This window comes from Oryzias latipes, chromosome 6, assembly GCF_053564925.1.
Source record: "Oryzias latipes strain Hd-rR chromosome 6, Olatipes_Hd-rR_3.1".
Lineage (NCBI taxonomy): Eukaryota > Metazoa > Chordata > Actinopteri > Beloniformes > Adrianichthyidae > Oryzias > Oryzias latipes.
In genome coordinates, this window is record NC_136242.1 from 21,954,077 (window position 1) to 21,973,926 (window position 19,850).

Below are 19,850 nucleotides of genomic sequence, written 5' to 3' on the forward strand. Positions count from 1 at the left end.
TCTCATCCTTCCTGCCATGTAAGGCCGTAACAACCAAGGCAGTTGAGTGGGATTGGGGGCTGCACACAAGTTCTAGTATTCAGGCAGATTTATGAATGAGTGGCGAGAGTAAAGGATGAGTCACAGCTTTTGTGCTGCGGAGTCAGAAGGCAGCCCAACCCTGGAGGTACTGAGTGGCTAAAACGGGCACCCACTGGGTTTGAAACGCATTACACACCAAGTTCACGCTTACACAGGCTTACAGACATCCACACAGAGATACACGCCGGCACGTCTATGCTGCAATCATGGCAACCAACCTGGGCACAGGAAAGGAGAAAATGTTTTAAGAGAGGAGTCACGTGAGGAGAGGAGAGCATATGTCTGAGCGTCTGTTGGATGGGAGCGCAAGTATGTCAGTCAGTCTCTTCAGCAGCTGGCAGCAAGACACACATCCTATTTTGGTCAATCAAGTCTATGAAAAGAGGCATCAGAAAAGAGGCTAATCTGTCAGTGCTTTGAGAGGAGAGAGCCAGAGAGGACAAGAGTCGGATAAACTAGCACGACTGCCAGTCAATGGACAATAAGCCCCGCTGTTCGTCGGTGGACAACACCACACTGATGCCTTCATTACAACCTTCCAAAAAATTAAAAAAAATGCTTGGGTTTTTTCATTTTATGAACATAAAACTTCCTGTTGTTGACAGTAAAAGCCATGAAAATCCAAACTTGCTTTTGGCTTCTCACCCTACCCTCCTCAAACACTGGGGCAAATGTAATGTTTTTGCCCATTTGTGCTTGCAAGGAGCAAAAAACACACTAAAATGCATTCAAGCCTCTTAAAAAAAAACAACTAAGTCCAAGGGCCATCAATAAAATCAATTGAGCTGAAAAACTATCTGTAACTAAACTGAGTTATTCCCCTTCATTTAAGAAGGCTCAGGCTTTGGGTGCTAAGAGAAAGGAGTCTATTTTAAGTGACAGATTAAGATCAGATCCCCAACGCAGTGGCCAGAAAGGATTTTTGTGAAACGCTCAAATGGACAAAATAAAGAAAAACCACAGCCAAGGCAAGGTAAAAAAAAAAAAAAAAAAAATAGGAGCGATAACACTTAAACGTTATATAAGAAATACTCTGTAAAATCTGCAAATGATCACAATCACTCTCAGGAAGAAACATTGCAGAACTTTGTTTTCCGTGCTATATGGCCCAACAGATTACGAGTAAATAAATGGTTCTATTTTCGAACTCATGTCATATATAAGGCGCACCAAACTATAAGACTATTAGCGAGAAAAAAAGAGTCAAAGGTAAGTCAGTCATGTAAGTGTGCATTATAAGAAATTAACGCACGCTGTTCATTTCTGATAATGTACACTTCAAAGACCATAATCCTGCTTATACCATGGTCATTCACAAAAGAAATAAATATTCAACCAGTTTCTAGTACCTCCGTCTTGCTGCTTCAGCGTATTCACAATACCTGTGACTCCCAACATCGTTTGAAATTCGACTATGGACTGATACCGCAAAAACAAACATTACTGTGACTATACTAACGCCCAACCTTGTTAGTAACACAAAAAAAGTCCACCACAGCTACACGTTAGCGTATTTACAACAGAAAATAGAAAATAGGATCTTCCCTGACCAACTGCTTTTTATTGGGCTGGTGTGAGGTAAAGTACCGTAGTAGCTCTAAGTCAACAGCTCATGTTACCTCCACATCAACAGTATTTCACTGAAGTGGAAGTAAGATAAAATGCATAAGGAAATATGCCTGTAATAGTAGTATCTGGACGTAAACGACAAGTAAATAAAACGAGAGTTGATGTCCCAGTAAAATCAAGTATAGCTCATAATGGTAAAAAAATTAAAAAAGACTGTCCTTGATTTGCTTAAACATCCTTTAGAGCACGTGTCAAATTCAAGGCCCGAGAGCATAACAGTTTTTAATTTCTTAAAAGAAAAGATAAAAATTGGTGTGTATTTATTCATATCTAGGGGGAATCAGACTTGAAATATTGGATTTGGCAACTATACATTAGGACTTAAACACTGTCCATATAATCTAACCCGACAGAATCAAATGTAAAAGGATTTATGCTAGAGCAACAAGCAAACATATGTTTTCTATGTAACTGTAATTGTTACTTTAAAAAGTTATACAAATAAATAATTAGTTATTTAACATTAAGGAGTAGGTACATTTATATTTCATTACATTTGGTTACATCTATAAGTTATATCTGGCCTTTTGAGGACAAGCAATCTGCTGATGTGGCCCCCGGTGAAAATGAGTTTGACACCCCTGCTTTAGAGAAATAAAGGTTTATGGCTTAAAATAGGAAAGCCCCACTCCCCCTTTTCTAAAGGAAAAAACAAAGACTGTTTGGGTTTGAGGGTAAAGAGAGCAGAGTAGCTTTAGTCTGATCAACAAGGGTAGCATCTCTTCAGGACTAATGGTGGCATGCTGCCAAGGCTTGATGCAAAATGGAGCAAGGCACAGACAAGCAGTTCATGCCCAGCGGAAACAATGGATGTGTGGGCACTGAGTCATTGTGCTGAATGTGCCCCTAGGAAAGCACCGTACTACCAAGACTGGAATCTGAGATCTTTTCTGTTTCCTGTCCTCATAACCGCAGGACTTTGATAAGCTCTAGAGATTCCATTAAATATTTAAAGGCTTCCTTGTATCTGTTAACTCGGCCCACCATGGTGCGCGGCAACCCCGAACACAGAACAGACCACACATCGATCTATTTTCACTCTTGATGGCAAATAGGGCACACACAGTCTCTGGAAGGCTTTACACACCAGAAAAAGTGACTAAGCCAGAAGAAGTTTCCACCTTTACATTCTGAAAGCAGAACATTTTTCTTCTCAAATTTCATTAATTTAACACATAAACTTATCTGTCTCATTTTCCCCAAGAAAAGTGAATAATATTTTTCGGCAGTTTATCTTTTGAGAATTTATCTTAAGAAATTAAATCAGTGTCTAAATTATAGAGACTGAAGCAAATATAAAAGAAGAGATATTTTACCAGGTTTATATAATTAATGCTCTTCTTTTAATTATTTTTCTATGTTAATTTTCCAAAATGTTAATTGGCAGAGTAATCCTAGAGAACAAGCAAAGAGGAAATGTAAAGAAAAGCTGGGAGTTTAAAAAAAACAGTGTTAAACAGTTACTTCTTTACAAAAAAATATTTAAAAAAAAACTATTAAAGTACACTTTAGACCAATCAAATTATCACGTTGTTACAATTCAAATATAAAGTATGTGGAAGAAAAAGAGCAAATACACAACACAATAGAGTGCATTTTTGTACGTGTAGTCAGACTCTGATAGGCCATAACTGCTCAAAAAAAATTGAAATATGGAAGAAAAAGCTATATTTATTAACAGGTTTTTGTACAAAACCACAATGAACAATGGTGAGTGGAAAAAAATAAGAAGAAAATGCCTCGTTAGCGCGTTCTTGAACATGCATCACGTACACCGGGTGTACGTAGCATTAGAGAAATGAAGACTTTGGTCAGACTTGTTTTAGGGAAAAACATCCACTGCCCCAGCGTTCAATTAAACAAAATGTTTCCTATATTCTGTTGATTTCGAAATGAAAGTGTACAATGAAAGAGATAAGATGAGAGGGCCAGCACCCAGGGTGCCAGTTAAGCTCAAGATACCAGAAGTTAATATTTGATTGTTTATTGAGAGAAATGTGAGCTTTGTGAGAACTTGCACGAGAATGCACGCTTTCTTTACAGGAGCAGTGGGGGATATAACCTGACCTGATCGAGAGGCATGTTTGCAGCAGCATTCTTTCTGCTCATCTGCCTAATTGTAGAAGGCTTTTCGTCTATTTGCTATTGGCTCATATCAAGAAGTATGCGGTGGTCCAACTGCATCGGTGCATACCTTAGGAGGCTACCTGACCTAGGTTAGAGACCTTTTAGTCATTCCTGATACAGGATTCCAAACAAAGAGAATGGAATGTTAAAGGCTCCAGGATCCTTGACCAAACAGGAGGCCAGTAGTTAGAGAGAGATTGCCTCCTGATAAGTAAAAAGTGGAGATATCTGACAGCTATGGCTGTTAACAGGCACCGATAAAGCCCTGCAGAACAGAGTGAGGTGAAAACAGAGGAGGAAACACCAGCAGAACAACTGACAAGAACAATCAGAGATGAGGCTAAGTGAGGTGGAGAATGAAGAAACAAGTAGACGGCATGTGGAAGAAACGGCAGGCGATGCGAGCAGGACATGCGAGGCACTGGGTTATTTAAGAAGGAAAAACAAGGCGAGGGAGGAGATTTTTCCCAACACACAGGACTTCCTTTAACTGAGAGCTCCCTGTTAAGCCTGTATGTTTGACATTTGTCTGACTTTTCCCCTCAGAAGCTGTACAGCCTCTCAGAGAGGGCCTCTTTTTACATCGCTGCCTGCGCCTCTGAAAGCACAGAGCACCTCTGCTCCAATCTCCCCTTCTCTTAACTGTCCCTCCCACTTCATTCTACCCAGTCATGAGTGCAGCATTAACCTGGCCTTTTTCTGTTCGGCTTCATAATGATATGAACATTGGAGTCTGAGAAGACAGCGCTAATACAAACTGTTGTAGGACGGTTAGAAGAAAAAAAAAGAACAAACATGTGGCCATGCTTTTTTTAAGCTCTGTGAAGTACTTAAAGGCCCAGAGGCTAAAGTGGAGAGCTAGCAGACATCACTCCCCTTCATGTAGTGTAATTAAAGAGGAGACCAGGCCGTTTTCACAAGAAAACCACTGCATGCCCTTGAAGGAACATCTGTACTGGAGAAAAACAAGGCAATTATGCAAAGGGGTGGAGGAAAAAAAAAAAAAAAGGAGGAGGAATCTAGTGCAGGACAGAGAAGCAAACACATCAAGCCTTCAACAAAAGACAGACAGCTGTAAATCAAGGTGTATTAAAAAGGCATCACCAGCCTGTTCCTGCCTCGTCTCCTTGAAACATTGCTTGAGCAATATTCACCTTTTCCCAAAACGCTATGAATCTCTCCTGAAGTCTTTATCTGCAGCCTTGAGACTTCAAGGTCCCCAAGATGAATGCATTTACCCTGACCTCAGCCTGCTCAGACTCTAAAGTCTGATGTGTGAGCACCAAGGGCTTTACCACAAGAGACACACATAAAGACTACCGTGGGAAAAAAACAAAACAAATAGATGTGATGGGAAAAACTTGTGTGACTGCACCTTCTTTTGTTTTCTTTTTTGTAACAAAAGCGATTCAAGTAATGACACAACTATCCTAAATCTATACTGCCAATTCTGCATAGACTAAGCATGAGATAACGTCAGGCAGGAAGCAGAAACGGTCACTTGAAGCCAAGAAGAAACTGAGACACAAAAGCAACACTGCATTTCTATAGAGCCAGACGTGAGAATGACGCACTTGTTTTTCACCATTTTTTCTTGGAGGACTTCAGAAAGTAAAGCAGCAGCAAATAAAGATGATACATACAGGTTTAAGGAAAATGATCTAAATTCCTACAGAGAAACAATGGGGGGGGGGACTGTCTCAGATTTGATAAATTGTGGTAATCTGGACTCAACAAAGGTGGTTTAAAATAACTACATTTGCATATATACATTTGACTGATCACATTCTTATAGGGGATAAAGTGAAGAGAGATTTGTTGAGTACACCCATATTACAAATGAAAAACATTTCACTTTTACAGGGGGCCCCTCTATCCAAGAAGTAGAAAATAAGGTAAAATATATTGGAAAAAAATGATGGGCGGCTGTACATATGGTAATTTGGTGTCAAGTTTTCCATTTAACATGTCAGTAAAGCGAAATTGTCCCCTACTGAAAACAGCCTCCAGTGGTCATTTGAGGAACTGCAATATTTGGCTCCTTGGGGTTAGATTCAAACCCAGGACATGGAATCTGGGAGCAGCCCTGTAATGGACTGGCGCACCATGAAGGAGATACCCTGCCTTCCCCCAACTGTGGCTGGGATAGGCTCCAGCAACCCAGTGACCGCAAAAGGGACTAAACACAAGTAATAGATGATGCATATAATGTGGGGGCTTGTTTAGCACACTTGCATATGTACAATAAGCTAGAAAGAATGAACATTTTTTGAAATGGTGTTAAAACTAATAGTTGTTCGTCTTTCTTTCGTTCTTTCTTGGATTCCACAGAAAAGAGACAGTAGTATGCTTCCAAAAGACACTTGTAGGAAATTTGGATTATAGTGGAGAGCAGTACCATAAAACAATTCCAAAGTTCCAGAAAATTTTGTCAACTGAGTCGAGATCTTGTGAGAGCCACAACATATGATTCCCAATTATTTTATACTTCCTAAACTACATGGTGACCAATCATGTGTAACTGATGCAAGTACTGTTCCCCTCTCCCAACAGTGCAGTGATGTGTAATAATTGGACATCATTTGATGACTAGTTAGCTGGATCAAATCAATTTGGTGGTTTGTACTGAGGGTTCGTTTGATAGGCCAAACTGACACAAGGCATTACGTCAAAATGTCCTGCAAGAGAGTAGCAGCGCCAAACTGTAAGGGTCAGAGGTTCCGCTATTTCATTTCATGGTCACCCCCTTGCATGCTGCCGTCAGTCAGTGACAGGTCACTCAAGATTCCACACACTAACCAGTTCCGCTTCCATTAGGAATCCTGGTAATATGCCTGCATATTTCTGATTACCCAACATTTACCATCATGTGTTGTTCTGTAAGTGGGATCTGTGAAGGAATTTAAGCCTCTGAATACAATCTCAATAGTCTCTTGTGTTAGAAGAATAATACATGTGACCCTTACTTTACGTATCACCCTAATCTGTGAGGCACTGAGAAAAGTAAGATAAATTAAAATTAAAAACATTTTTAGTAGAAAAACATAAACAAAACTGATATTAACAGTATCTCTTAATGAAATGCAACATGGCCAGGAGGCCTTAGGTAGAACAAGAGACAACAAAGGTCTGATTATGCCAGAAAACAGTGTACAAGAAGTCCCATCTATATCTCAGCGTTGGCAGAATTGAAAAACCCTGAAGAGGAAATGAAAGAAACAATTTTATTGAAACAACCACTGATCTTTATGTAAAGCAGCTAAAACTTTAAAAACCTGAAAGAGAGGGTGCGCGTAACATGCTAAGAGTCACTAAAGGAGCTTTGTGAATGTCTGAGGTCACCGGACTGCTAATACCAGGAACCAATCAAACACTACTATTGAAAAGGTATTGAAAAACTCCCATTCATTTATATGACCCTCCTCTGAACTACTTCAAAAATACATGACCCTACCACTCAGGCAATGTTAAACAAGGAAGACCTTCCCCCAAGAGTCTACAATACACCCTTTTTCGTAAATTGCAAAATGTCCCTTGGGCAAATATTTAGCTGAAATGGTCCAGACTGGTAGGCTACCTCACGTCTTGGCAGGGCTACTCTAACCTCAACTTAGAATGTCTCTCAAATACCTTGTGCTCTATATTGCAGCCATCCTTCACTCTTCAAACAGTCTGATCTAAGACAAGGTTTCTATAATGAAGAGAGGAAGTGTTTGCTTTGGCTCACACAAAAAAAATCCCACGGTCTGATGGAAAAGAAAAAAAAAATCCTTCTTAAATCCATTTGCCTCACTTTCTGGTGAATATTATAAACTCAAGGCACATCTGCATTTTCTCACCAGCAGAACTAGCAATGGCCACAATTCAATTACCAGTAAATGAAAGACAAGAATAAAGGTTACCTTTCTGGCAATGGTTGGAGCTCCAGCAGCGATAGTCTAACTTGTTCGTGTACGACGTCCTGGGACAAAGAGGGCTATTCTTCATGATGCCTGGGCAGACGTTATCGCACTCTTCCAATTTCTTATTCAAATCGAAAACATTGTTGAACACAACATCCGTTATCAAAGACCAGTCCACCGAGTCCAGGTAGCAAAGTTCAGAGTTCTTCGCAACCCGTACAGCCCCGCGCGTGATGTTTCTCAGGTTGTACAAGCCTATGTCCTTTAAGCTGGTCATCTCGTAAATCACCAAGGCGTAGTTGTAGAACAGATTGCGACCACGGATGACACTCAGGTTGGGAAACAGCGTGCTGAGGCTCTCCAAGCCGGCAACGCGAAACAGCAGCAGATGGTCAGTGATGACAGTCAGCTTTGGGAAACTGAGGGAACGTAAGGCCTCTACGTTGTTGGTGGTTTTTTTGCTGATGAGGAGGATATGGAGGTAACCCTCAACCACCGTGCAGTTCTCCAGCACCTTGAATTCACTTATGTCGTTTCGGATGTCCATGCTTTCACAGACTGGAACACAGAAAGAAAAAGCACATTAGTCCAGTTTAAAAACAACGCAAAACACATTCAGCCAACAGAAGTTAAAGCTAAAACAAATGGAAAGGTTGTATATAATAGGCAACACAACTGAGCAGATATGTCAGAGTTCCATTTAAAACTCTATTTGAAGCCCGTTTTTCTGTTAATTAAAACAGTAATCCTGGCAGAATGTCTTCTTGAACTCTGGAAGACTGTGTACAGTCCTAGGACACCATGTTATACCATAGTAAAAATGAAGTTCATTCATTTTCTGCGTGCTCCGAGACAGACGAGCGAAAATGTCATCAAGATAGAGAAAATGCCATTTACTTTTACACAAATATGCAAAAGTTTACTTGATATCATTTCTGCATCACGTCAGGCACAAAACACTGCATTTCCCTATAAAAGCTTTGCAGTCACCTCAGATAACCCAGGCACATACGTGAGCCAACTTCTGAGCTCGGAAAACAACACTTGAAACCACAGTGCCTGGAGCGTCCACGGAAAACACACACATATGCATGCTCAGACACACACACACACGCTTGCTTGATGAATTCTTACCTATGCAGTTGAAAGCAAACGTGTTTTGGTTGCTTGCACTTGTACTGCCAGTAACAGCTCAAATGTGCCAGTTTACACAATTACTCAGTGACAGTGCATGCAAAAAATAAATCGGAGAAAAATAGCCTTCACCATGGGAAAAGTAACTTTTTCTAACTTTAAGATACTATCGTTTTGGCTATCCCAATCTTAAAAAGCCTAAAAACAGAAATCTCTTATGTTCAATGAATATTTTTAAACTTAAAATACAAAAAATGGCTGATATGTGAATATTTTATACCAAATTAAAAAAGAAAAGAAAAACAAGTGTTTTCGTCCATGTGTGTTTAAAGAGACCAAACTACCATACCAAGACACTCAAACAGGCCAATTCATTGACTAGTCTAAAAAAAACAACAGTATTGCTTTTATATATGTCACTGCAATCATTTATTTTAATAAATAACTTGTTGTAAACAGATCTTGCTAAATAAAGCACTCAACATTTTCTACCTCTTTTAAAGCCTTTTAAGAATTTTAGAGACTTTAAGAGACTTGATAAAAAAAACAGGGTGGAAAGTGATTTAGCATCAACCTCACAGAAGCACCTGTTGCTGCCAATCAGTCAGAGAAAGGTCATAAGGCCACTTTCAAACATTTCTCAAGCAGTTCATCATTCATTCTTGGTTGGGAACATCATTAAGCTAAGATCCTTCGGCACAGTTGGCAGAAAAGACCCCCCCCCCCCCCCCCCCCAAAAAAAAAAAGCTTTTAACACATATTTATAATTCTTTGAGTAATTTGAAGCATGTACAGCACAAAGCTCAGCTCAATGCAAACACTTCCTATCTGGTGATAGGTAGAGTGGTGGAGTGGTAATAGTTTGGGCTTTCATTCTGTGGTCAAAAAGTAAATCCTCAACAACTTTATTTTCCAAAAATATTAGAAAGGTACATGTAGAATTTTATGAACTGTTATTGGTCTCAAGCTTTTCAAGGCAGATATTTCTTTAATTTATAATAATTTGTTTCAGACAGTAAGACAAAAAATATTTTCTTTTAAAGTACATGTTTTCTCCAATAAGATCTTCACTCTGGTCTTATTAGCTTAGCTTTTCTACTTCAAGTGATATCTTGAATGAGTAATCAACCTAACTATAAATTATAGGTGTGTTTATGTCCACAAATGAAATCCCGTATTGATTCCTTTGTAAACAGCTTTTAAGTAGTATTTGTCAGGATATTATTCCTGCGTCAGCAATGCGTAATCACAAACAAGTAGTCCAGGGTGTGCATTTACAGAGAGACAACTGCATACCGCTCAGATATAAGCTATTTTTTGCAGAAAGAGGTCAATATGTGAGATGGTAGTATGTGTCATAACTCACTAGTGCTTATTCAGGGCAAAGCAATCACGCTGATGTCAATTCAATGAGGTGCTTGTCTGAAGAAATGTCATCATACGAGAAACTAAAGTTGAAAAGGTGGAGAAATTTTAAAGAACACGATTAATGCAAAACCCAAACATGTCAATCTAAATCTACAGACTAAATAAACTGGATTTTAAATGCAGACGTGTTAGCAACCCATTCCAGCAAAATAATAGTTTATTGCCTCTTTATTGTTTCCATAATTTAGAAAAGCACATATTCCGGTTAAAATGCATTTTTTCTATAATTTCTGGTTTAACATTATCATGTTTCATTTTCTAAACTATTGTAAAAAAAACAAAAAAATTTTCATTAATGTAATACCTTTAGAGATTAATATTTACAGGACAATTTTGAAATTTATGCATAATAATTGTCTTACCTATTCAAGTGTTTGCAAATTCTTTTTAATTATAACATTTTTTTTTTGGTTAAAAAAAAACACTTATCTGTTTGAATTTAAAGGCCTACTTGAACAAAATGTGTTATTTACAGATTAAATAATGTATTTAAATAAAGACTTTAATTGCAAAAATAAATGTGAAAAAATATATAATTTCTTTGAATGTACCTAAAATAACTTATTAGCTCACTCAAAGAACAGTCAGTGCAGCAGATACTTTGACATATGAGCTCCTTAGTTAAACCTGTTACGTTCTTAAAAGAGGCTTAGGACACTGGTGCGCTGACCCTGCCACGGCGCATGTCCAATAAGACTTGAACATTTGCAATGCTCGCCTTTGATCCGTGTTAAAACATCGCCAAAATCTCAGTACAGGGGTCTAACCCACTTCCGTCAGAATACGGCTAACTTAAAAAGAAAAAACATGGAAAACGATGCAGAGATACCACTATTGACAGGTTTGTCATAAAACCAACTATAGCATAGATATTTGCACTAGAAAGCTCTCCAAAATTTAATTTCTTTTGTCTTTAATGACTAAAAAAGCCATTTTAATGTGTTTTTTTTCTCCAAATGACAATGTAAGCCGAGTTGTTTCTGGGGATCAGTGGGCTATATTTGCGCCAGATTGGGGGTTTTACTCATCCAAATTTAGAACGGAAACAATTACTCCACTAGAAAATAGTATTTGCTTTCTCCAATCAACACCGAATGCCCCGAGGCTCCACTTGTAAGCTATCGAGCTGCATGTCTTCTTTGTTTCATTGAGAATTTTCTTCCAGCTTCCCCAGCAGCTGGGGAGGGAGGGAGGGAGGAGGGGTGGAGCCACTCAAATACAAAGACTAATTTGTTTGTTAGTAAAGAGAAGCTCTAGGCTCCACTTCCTGATGAGGGCATTAATAAAATCAGGGGGCGTCTGGCAGCGGAAAGATAAGATTTCAGCCAAGCCTATCGAGAGGCCGTCCCAGAGTAAAGCAGCAAACAACCCAAAACTACAATCCACTATTTCTGAGAAGTGGGCGGGGGGGAGGTAAAGAAGAAAAAAAATGCTCCAAAACACAATAAAAAGAGAGGAATGACACCACCCTCCTCTTTGCAATTCCATTCTTCTGCCCGTTAGGCATGTTAAGTACCAGGAATTCCAATCATTTCCTAGCAAGGAAGGCTGAGACGGATTGTGCCTCAACGAAAACCTACAGGCTTCCATGATTACAGGATTTTGTGGTAATAAAGATGCGTACATGAGACTTAGTTACTAAAAAAAAAAAAATTAGGGGGGGGGGGGGGTCATAAATCATTGCATAATACCCATAACAGCACCCCAGACTGAGCTGTAATCGTACACACATGTGTCACCCCCTACTATGTTGTCTCTTTGCTTTTCACACTCCTGAGTAAACATGCATATCTCCACAGCAAAATGAGATCCATCCGCTCGTGTTTATGATTGATAAACCCTGGCCTTGCTCTCTGTGGAGATGTCACCAAACAAGCGCACACGGAGAGAGCACACCTGCACAAGAACAGGCAAACATGACCCCTGGGAAAGAAAGAGGAGCACCTTCTTCTATTTTTATTGGGAGGGTTTAGCATCACATAAAATTCTAAACTCAATGATGCTCCAAAAATAGTTCAAATAATATTTAGTATTTAGTTGACAGCAAAAGTAAATGTTCTTTGCGGCCCAATTATTTAAAAAACGCTAGAAATATGTCACAGTCATTTCTGTTTTAAATGATGACTATTTCAGTCATTTTCTAACCCTGTTATTTCTCTTACTGGGTTGCTGGAGCCTAACCCGGCTACTGGTGGGCAAAAGTAGGGCAAACCCTGGACAGGTCGCCAGCCCGTTGCACTCGCACCTAGGGACAATTTAGAGTAATCAATTAACCTATGATGCATGTTTTTGGGCAGTAATACGCGAGTAGAAAACTCACGCATGTACGGAGTGAACATGCAAACTCCACACAGAAAGGACCCAGCCGGAACTTGAACCGGGGCGCTTCAGGCATGCGTGTAGACTATCAATGATGATTAAAAAACAACAGCAACAAAATACTCAAACTGAACACTAGGTGTAAAAATGTTTATCACATCCAGTGTTTAAATAAGTTACTACGGAATATCTATCTATCTATCTATCTATCTATCTATGGTATATGTATTCCTATGCTTAGGTTTACCGTAGGTTTATTATCTTTACAGCCCCTCACACGCCCAAGCTAACAATACTGGTGCAAAAAAAAAGGAAAGCAATATCATAGCTATCCAGCCGTACAGCTTTGAGCCGATGCCACCACTCGGAAGAGGAAAACGAAAACATACATGGATCAAGTCGTCTAGGAGCGAATGCATCACTATGGAGCGGAGTCAGGAGCTTGTTGCCCGCCCAGCGTAACATCATCTTTTTTAAACAACAACTTTTTGTTTGCTCCACATTCACAACGATTTGAATAAAAAAATAAAAAAGACTGAGATATGCAGTTTAAAGCTTCATTTTCTATATATTTCCTCCATTATGAGAAAAATGCAACAAGAACATGTTAAAAACAACAAAAGCAAAATTTCCATAGAACTGGGTCTTTAGGTTTTTGTTTGAGTCATACTTTTATACAAGTTATTTGTAATAATAAAACATATGGGGGAATATATAGCGTTTGCCCTCCTTACTTTCCTCTAAAATGTTGTACATGTTCAGACTGTAAGGGAGCATGTCACCATGCTGTCACATCACCTCACACCTGCCACATCAACTGGCACTAATCCACTGCACTGGAAGTCATCTGACCAGCAGTCTGGTGGGCCACTTCCACTCAGCAGACCTTTCTTCAAACACTGAGGTTCAGATATCACCGAAACCCAAAACAGAAACTCTACACTCCTTATCATAACAACTCTCACATAACTACTCTCCTCATCCAGGATGAGGCAAGAGGGCTGGAGGAAAGCTCCATGACGAGCTGCGTTTTGAGGAATCCCACGTTTTGCAACGCTCCTGAATATACAATTCACAAGGCAATAGAAATACTTTTTCTAAAATACCAGACAAAATGTGACTGGAATTTTACATTTTCCATTCAGCATGTTCAGACAGAATAAAAAGTGAAAGCACTGTATTAGAGGAGCAAGCACTTCCAATCCCAAACTGTAAAATAGTGTCCAGGCCCTTAAGGCAGTAGCCACTGATAATGTACATGCGGTTAGCCAGAAACAGCCTCTGAGTAAATCTGATGACGTGCCCTTTGAATTAGAGTCTTTAATTTAGCATCGTAAACCTCGGCTGGCAGTCTGGACAGGCTGCTGAAGATTGTTGGACTGGGCAAGCCCAGTGATACGCGTTCCAATCCTTAATAAGGTGCACAATTCTGATGTCCGATGGGCAAAGGGCAAATCAAAGGCTGCGTGCAGCTGTCCGACCTGGTATATGGTGGACTGGGGCACCTTGAAGTAGAGTGACAGCAGCCACATGCTCTTCCCAAACCCCCAGTAGAACAGGCAGGAGAGGTGTGCTTGTTGAGCACAATGCCCAGTGACATCTCATTACTTATTCCTCCAATGAGGTTTTCCAAAGCAGCGTGTTCTTTCATAAACAACTGAGGAGGAACGCTGGCCTGCCCTCACAGAACACCACAGTGGGCGCCTCTACGCTCACAATGCATGCGCCCAACATCGATGGTGACACATCTATTTATAACCAAAAGGTAGTGCTGCCAAGTGATGAAGTTAAGCGCATCACTCACTCCGTAAAGGGGACCGACCGTGCGTGCAATCTCCAAAATCCGCTCACAGAACCTCTACCACCATTCCAATGAACTAAATGAAGTTCTGTGGCTGTTATGAGCCCACTTTTGCTCAATTTTCCAAACACAAAGGCTCTAGCTTTGCTGCACTTTCTCCTTCTTTTAGACACACTTGGAAACCGTGACACGGAAAGTCTACAGCAGTGAGATTTAAAAAGCAACTTAATCACGATTGGTTTGGCTGGATAATCAAAATGAACAGATAATTTAAAAGTCCAAATGCAGATCTTTGGCGTGTTTTTTTTTCCCACCAAGTGATCACCAAAGCTGGAAATTGTGACCTCCAACCATCCTGCAAAGTAAACACTCAAGCGAAAGCGATGACACCAATCCTGCTATTCTAAACAGTCCTCCTCACTGAATTCTTTCCTATGCGAGGTTTGATGGATAATACACCACCGGCATCTTAGGGCAGCGACTCCCAGCCTTTTTCACCAAGCTTAGGGGTATCAAAAAAGCCAACAGAGGTGAGACCATCAGCCACTGAGAACTAATATTTTGTCTCTGATTGAATCTCAACAGAGACTGCTCAGAGTAGCTCCTTTCCACACTAAGTATTACTCGCCTTTGGATAACAAGTGAATTAACAAAAGGGATTTGGCATTGTTGTCAAACATTCTCAAGGGGATGCAGTCCATGTAACACACACAAGCATGATCTGTGGTCTAAAGGTGGCAATCATGATGGTATTGAGGACAGTAATTGATGCCTAGTGTTTAATCTGAGAGCTAACAGATTAAATATGTCACACCAGGAGAGATAAGAAAATCAGCTCAAAGGGCAACATTATATATGTTAGGGTTAATGGCCTACGAAGTATGGATTATCACTTTTTAATGCACACCGTGGAAGTCTGAACCATCCCACACGAAGTGCGTTAAAAAGTGATAATGTACACTTCGAAGGCCATTAACCCGCTTATACCATGGTCACTTACAAAAGAAATCAATAGTAACCAGTTTTTAGTCCTTAATTCTTGTTTTTTTCCAATTTGGATCCCTTTTCTCACAAAAAACCTGACAATTTGTTAAGTAGCGCGGCGCCAAGTAACAAATAGTCCGCGTCGCGCTGCACCACCGCTGCAGTATAGATTCGGCGATATAAAGCGATATATATATGCTGATCTTTCCAATGTGTCTGTGTGTGTGTGTGTATATATATATATATATATATATATATATATATATATATATATATATATATATATATATATATAACTTATCCAATTTTGCCAACTTAAATGAATTACTTCTATTGGTAACAAGTAATTGAGTTAAATTTATTTAACCTAATTTCCTACGTCTATAAAACTCAATAATTGTTTATACAACTCAAATTTACATATTTATCTAACTAAATGTCATATTACTACTCCAATTCAATTAATATTTTTTTCCATTTTGATTAATTATAATTCTTGAACTCTCATATGTTTAAGTTTGAGCCGGCAGATATACTCATTTGTATAACAATAAAAAGAACAAAACTACATGTACAGAGTACATAAATTGATTTAAAACTTTTCCAATACTGTCATTACAGCTTAGATGAGTAGAGGTGCAATATAAACTCATCATCCTTTCCCTTTCTCTCACTCATGGTGCAGAGACTTAAGCATAGTAGGACAAAATAACTCGGCAAAGCATAGTAAAACAGCTAAACAACTAAACACATTTGGTCAAAAACCCACACTTAAACCCAAATCCGTCTATACAGGCAAAGGGAATGGTATCCCAGAATCCTTTGCGGTGCCGCTCTAACAGCAGCACCAAAGTTACACCTACTTAACTGAATTAATTTGAATGAAAGAAAAATAATTGTCTGAAAACTATGTGTTATTTTTAAGCTGACTTAACAAAAAATGATTTATCTTAACTGAAGCAAATAATTAAGTTAGATCAAAGAAAAAAGTTTATTTTTCCAACATCCATAAGTGGTCTTATCACCCTCTCAGGGTGGAAAAAGTATTATCTGAGCTTTTTCATCCACTAAATCATCTTCAAATGGATACGCCATGCTGCTTCACCTCTCTGAAAACAAACTAAGCTTCAACTAAACCTGCTCCGGACCAGTAATGTTCAGAGCATGAGTTGCCATGGCAACTTGACATATCCTGAAACATACCTCCATTTCTGGAACCGAAAGCTGAGGTTATCAACTTCCTTAGCCTCAAACTTACCGTGGGAGCTAGCATAACCTGCTTTCTGGAATACCCCCCAGGTCTAACGTTATGGTACCTACACCGGAATTAAGCTAAATAAACTACTGTTTTGAGGTCATTACCAGTAAAGTAAAAGACAAAGAAAATTCTGACCAAATTTTTTTTTCACAAAAATGTTTTTGTTTTGTTTTATAAGCAATATGCTTTAAAAAAAAAGGAAACAAAAAAGTAAAAAGAAATCAATTACAAAATGCAATTTGATATAGAAAAAAAATCTTGATTTCAGTCAGTTGTAAATAGATATATTCAAAATATTTATTTTGTAACCTGTTTTTTAATCGGTAATCCATTGGCATCGTTTACATCAACCTTATTGCAATTTTACTCCGGCGTTGTGATGGGCCAGCAGAATTAGGGTGTTCACGACGCGACACTACGAACGCGAATTGTCCACATGGTCGTAGTAACCTTCATCTCCGCTCCATTAGAAGCCTCATCCTCTGCCTCCAGAGTGACTCACGGTCAAATTTTACCGTCATTACTTGAGATCACCCCCGCTCTAAACTACCTGAGGGGTCCATTCGAAGCAGCCTGCTTTCTGTGGCGACTCTTTTAGCTAACCGTGGTCACCAACCAACGGACAGCAGCTGTGCCACATGGTCTCCTAAAGCAAACAGTTTTCGTAACAGCCGGCTTTTGTCACACTCCATACTCTAGCCCCAAACTGAGCAATTCACTTATATTTGTCATTTTTCTTCCACTTAACACATTCAAAATAATACTTTACTTCATATTCGACCTAAGTCTTTCTTTCAAAATGTTGAATTTGTAAAAAAAAAAAAAAAAAAGCGTGTGAGCTCCCCAGGCCTCCTCCTCCTCCTCCTCCTCCTCTTTCACCAATGCAATCTGGCAGGAAGAAAAAAATGAATTTAACCAATACTCACCCTCTCCATATGTGGAGCAAATGCAGACAGCGGAGACAGACAGCATCAGACCCCAAAACAAGGTCAGCCTGCCCATCGATGTTACTGATACCACGTTCCAGGTCATTATTTTCCTCTCAAAGTCAGCTGGAAATTGATCCAAAACAAAATAAAAGGGTTGTACGCATGTGCTCCTCAGAGAGCATGTGCGATTAAAAATGGGGAAATATATTTATATATATATATTAAAAATGACTACTCTTTGGTAGTCTGCTCGCCCTTTATTCTGGCTTTGCTCTAAAACATAAATAAATGCGCACAGGAGATTTGGGGAAAAGGGGATCGTTTGATAAATAGACATGTATAGATATCTAAAGGCTAAAACAGTCTGCTATTTTTGCCTATCCCCATATCCTTTGGCTGGTATGGAACACAGGCCAGTGATTTTCCCGGATAAATGATGGTAATCTCCATCGTCATTCTCCATCTCTTGAAAACAACTGTGCGCTCGGGCCAGGTTGTTGTTAAGAAAGAAACAATGACTTTAAACAGAAGCCTTTACCACCACGGTAAAATAACAATAATCCCTCGTGCGAGTGACTGTGCGACGGTGAGGCGCGCGCGCGAGGAGGAGGAGGGGGGGCAGGGAAAAAACCCGTTCAGATCCGCAGGGGTGGTGGCTGCGAGCTTGAAAAATGAATGAAAAATCCGTTTGCTTGTGCCATTCAAACCAGCACAGCCCCAGGTTGACCCAGCGGACGCGTCCCGGCTCCCCCAAAAAACCACCCCCCCGACCTGCTCTGCCCGGACTCGCGTCAGCGATCCGTCCGGAAATCTACCGCTGAAAGAAAATCCCAGACTTGTGCCACGCAGGAGAATGGGTCTCCAAGCTAGACGACCTCGGCTGGGGTGGGAGGGAGCGTGAGTCCACGCAGAGTCCCTTTTCTCGCTTTGCGTTTCTCCTCGCGCGCTCGATGAAGAGAAACAGGGGAGGTCTGCTGCGCGCGTGCTACATCCACATGCGGTTCTCCTCCGGTCCGCCGTCAGGTAGCGTCGGCTGCGGGTCTCTGCCCCTCCGTGGAATCGCTGCTGTAAACAAGAGTCGGCGTCTCACACATAAACACATAGTGCTACGGATAAGGTGGCGAGGAGCGGCCCGGAAAACCTGGAGCGGATTCGGACTCCAATGGCGACGCTGAGAGAACATCCCCGTCTGCAGCATCACGTCTCGAGCATCCATTCTTTGTATTCCTCTGAAGGAGAGGACCCTAAAGGATCTCCTGACGCTTTTACTTTGTTAAATATGAAGTAAAGACAGCCCTTCTTTTTGTTTTAAAGACCTTCCCTGATGAAAATAGTGTTCTTGTAGCATTTCTCTCAGGATGGAGGACATGAATGAAGAAAATAAAGATTAAGATTGCATTTCTGACTATTTCTTTATTCAAATCGGGATGTTTCATGTTGTAGTGAGACTGTAAACATGTCCAAAGCCCACCACATGTCCCACAAAGCCAGGGATGGCATGATGGATGAAGGTTGATATTCAACACAAAAAAATATGATGCACCTTTCTGTTCAATTACTACTTATTTTTGAATCCAGAATATTATCTTTACGTTAGGGCATTATTACCAAAATAAAGAACACATTTGTTTGTTTGTGTTTTAAAAAAAACATTTGTGATGTTCTTTTGTTACACCGATGGGTTTTTATGGGTTAACCAAAGTGGAACTTTCGTTTCATATTGAAAATGTTTACTTTCATTGTCATCATCGCCATGTTGGAGAAAAAATGGAAAGATAGGAGAGCAAACACAGATTTTGGGACTGTCCCTTTATGAAAGATTATTGGATCAAAGTTAAAGAATTAATTAAAAAAATACTTTAAAAGGAAATGTCTTCAGATATAATACTATTTACTAGGTGTAATACCTAATTATATATTAAAGAGGGAAACAAAGAAGTGTACTATATATTTTATTAGTAATTGCAAAAAAAAAAAAGATCACAATAAACTGGAAAAAAATATCAAATCACTAACAATAAACGGATGGAAAAATAAACTATATGAAGGTAGATGTTTTTAATGAGAGATGGATTTGAGCAAAATAATATTTTATTTTTTTGTCTTTAAATTTACCATAAACTACAGATTAATAGATTTGATAAATCTATATTACATTTTCTAAGGAAAGATTTTTTTTTTTTTACCCCTGGTTGAATTTCAGCCCTAAAAAAAGAAGAAATAACAGATTGTATCATTGTTCGGTATGTTTCTCTGCT

General features: G+C 39.5%; 1 protein-coding gene across 2 annotated transcripts in view; it reads right to left on the reverse strand.

The window, feature by feature from the left end:
• Positions 1 to 19,847, reverse strand: part of igf1ra (insulin-like growth factor 1a receptor) — a 78,513-nt gene extending 58,666 nt beyond the window's left edge. Inside the window, exons 1-2 of one of the 2 annotated variants that reach the window (XM_004069661.5) lie at positions 17,590 to 19,847; positions 7,740 to 8,297 (exon numbers count right to left, since the gene is read on the reverse strand). In XM_004069661.5, the coding sequence (XP_004069709.1) occupies positions 7,740 to 8,297; positions 17,590 to 17,695 (664 nt within the window). In that variant the 5' untranslated portion in view covers positions 17,696 to 19,847. Of the gene's footprint in view, positions 1 to 7,739; positions 8,298 to 17,213; positions 17,368 to 17,589 lie in introns of those variants that run through there. The other variant, XM_078949354.1, reaches the window with a different exon arrangement.
• Positions 19,848 to 19,850: the final 3 nt, after the last annotated feature.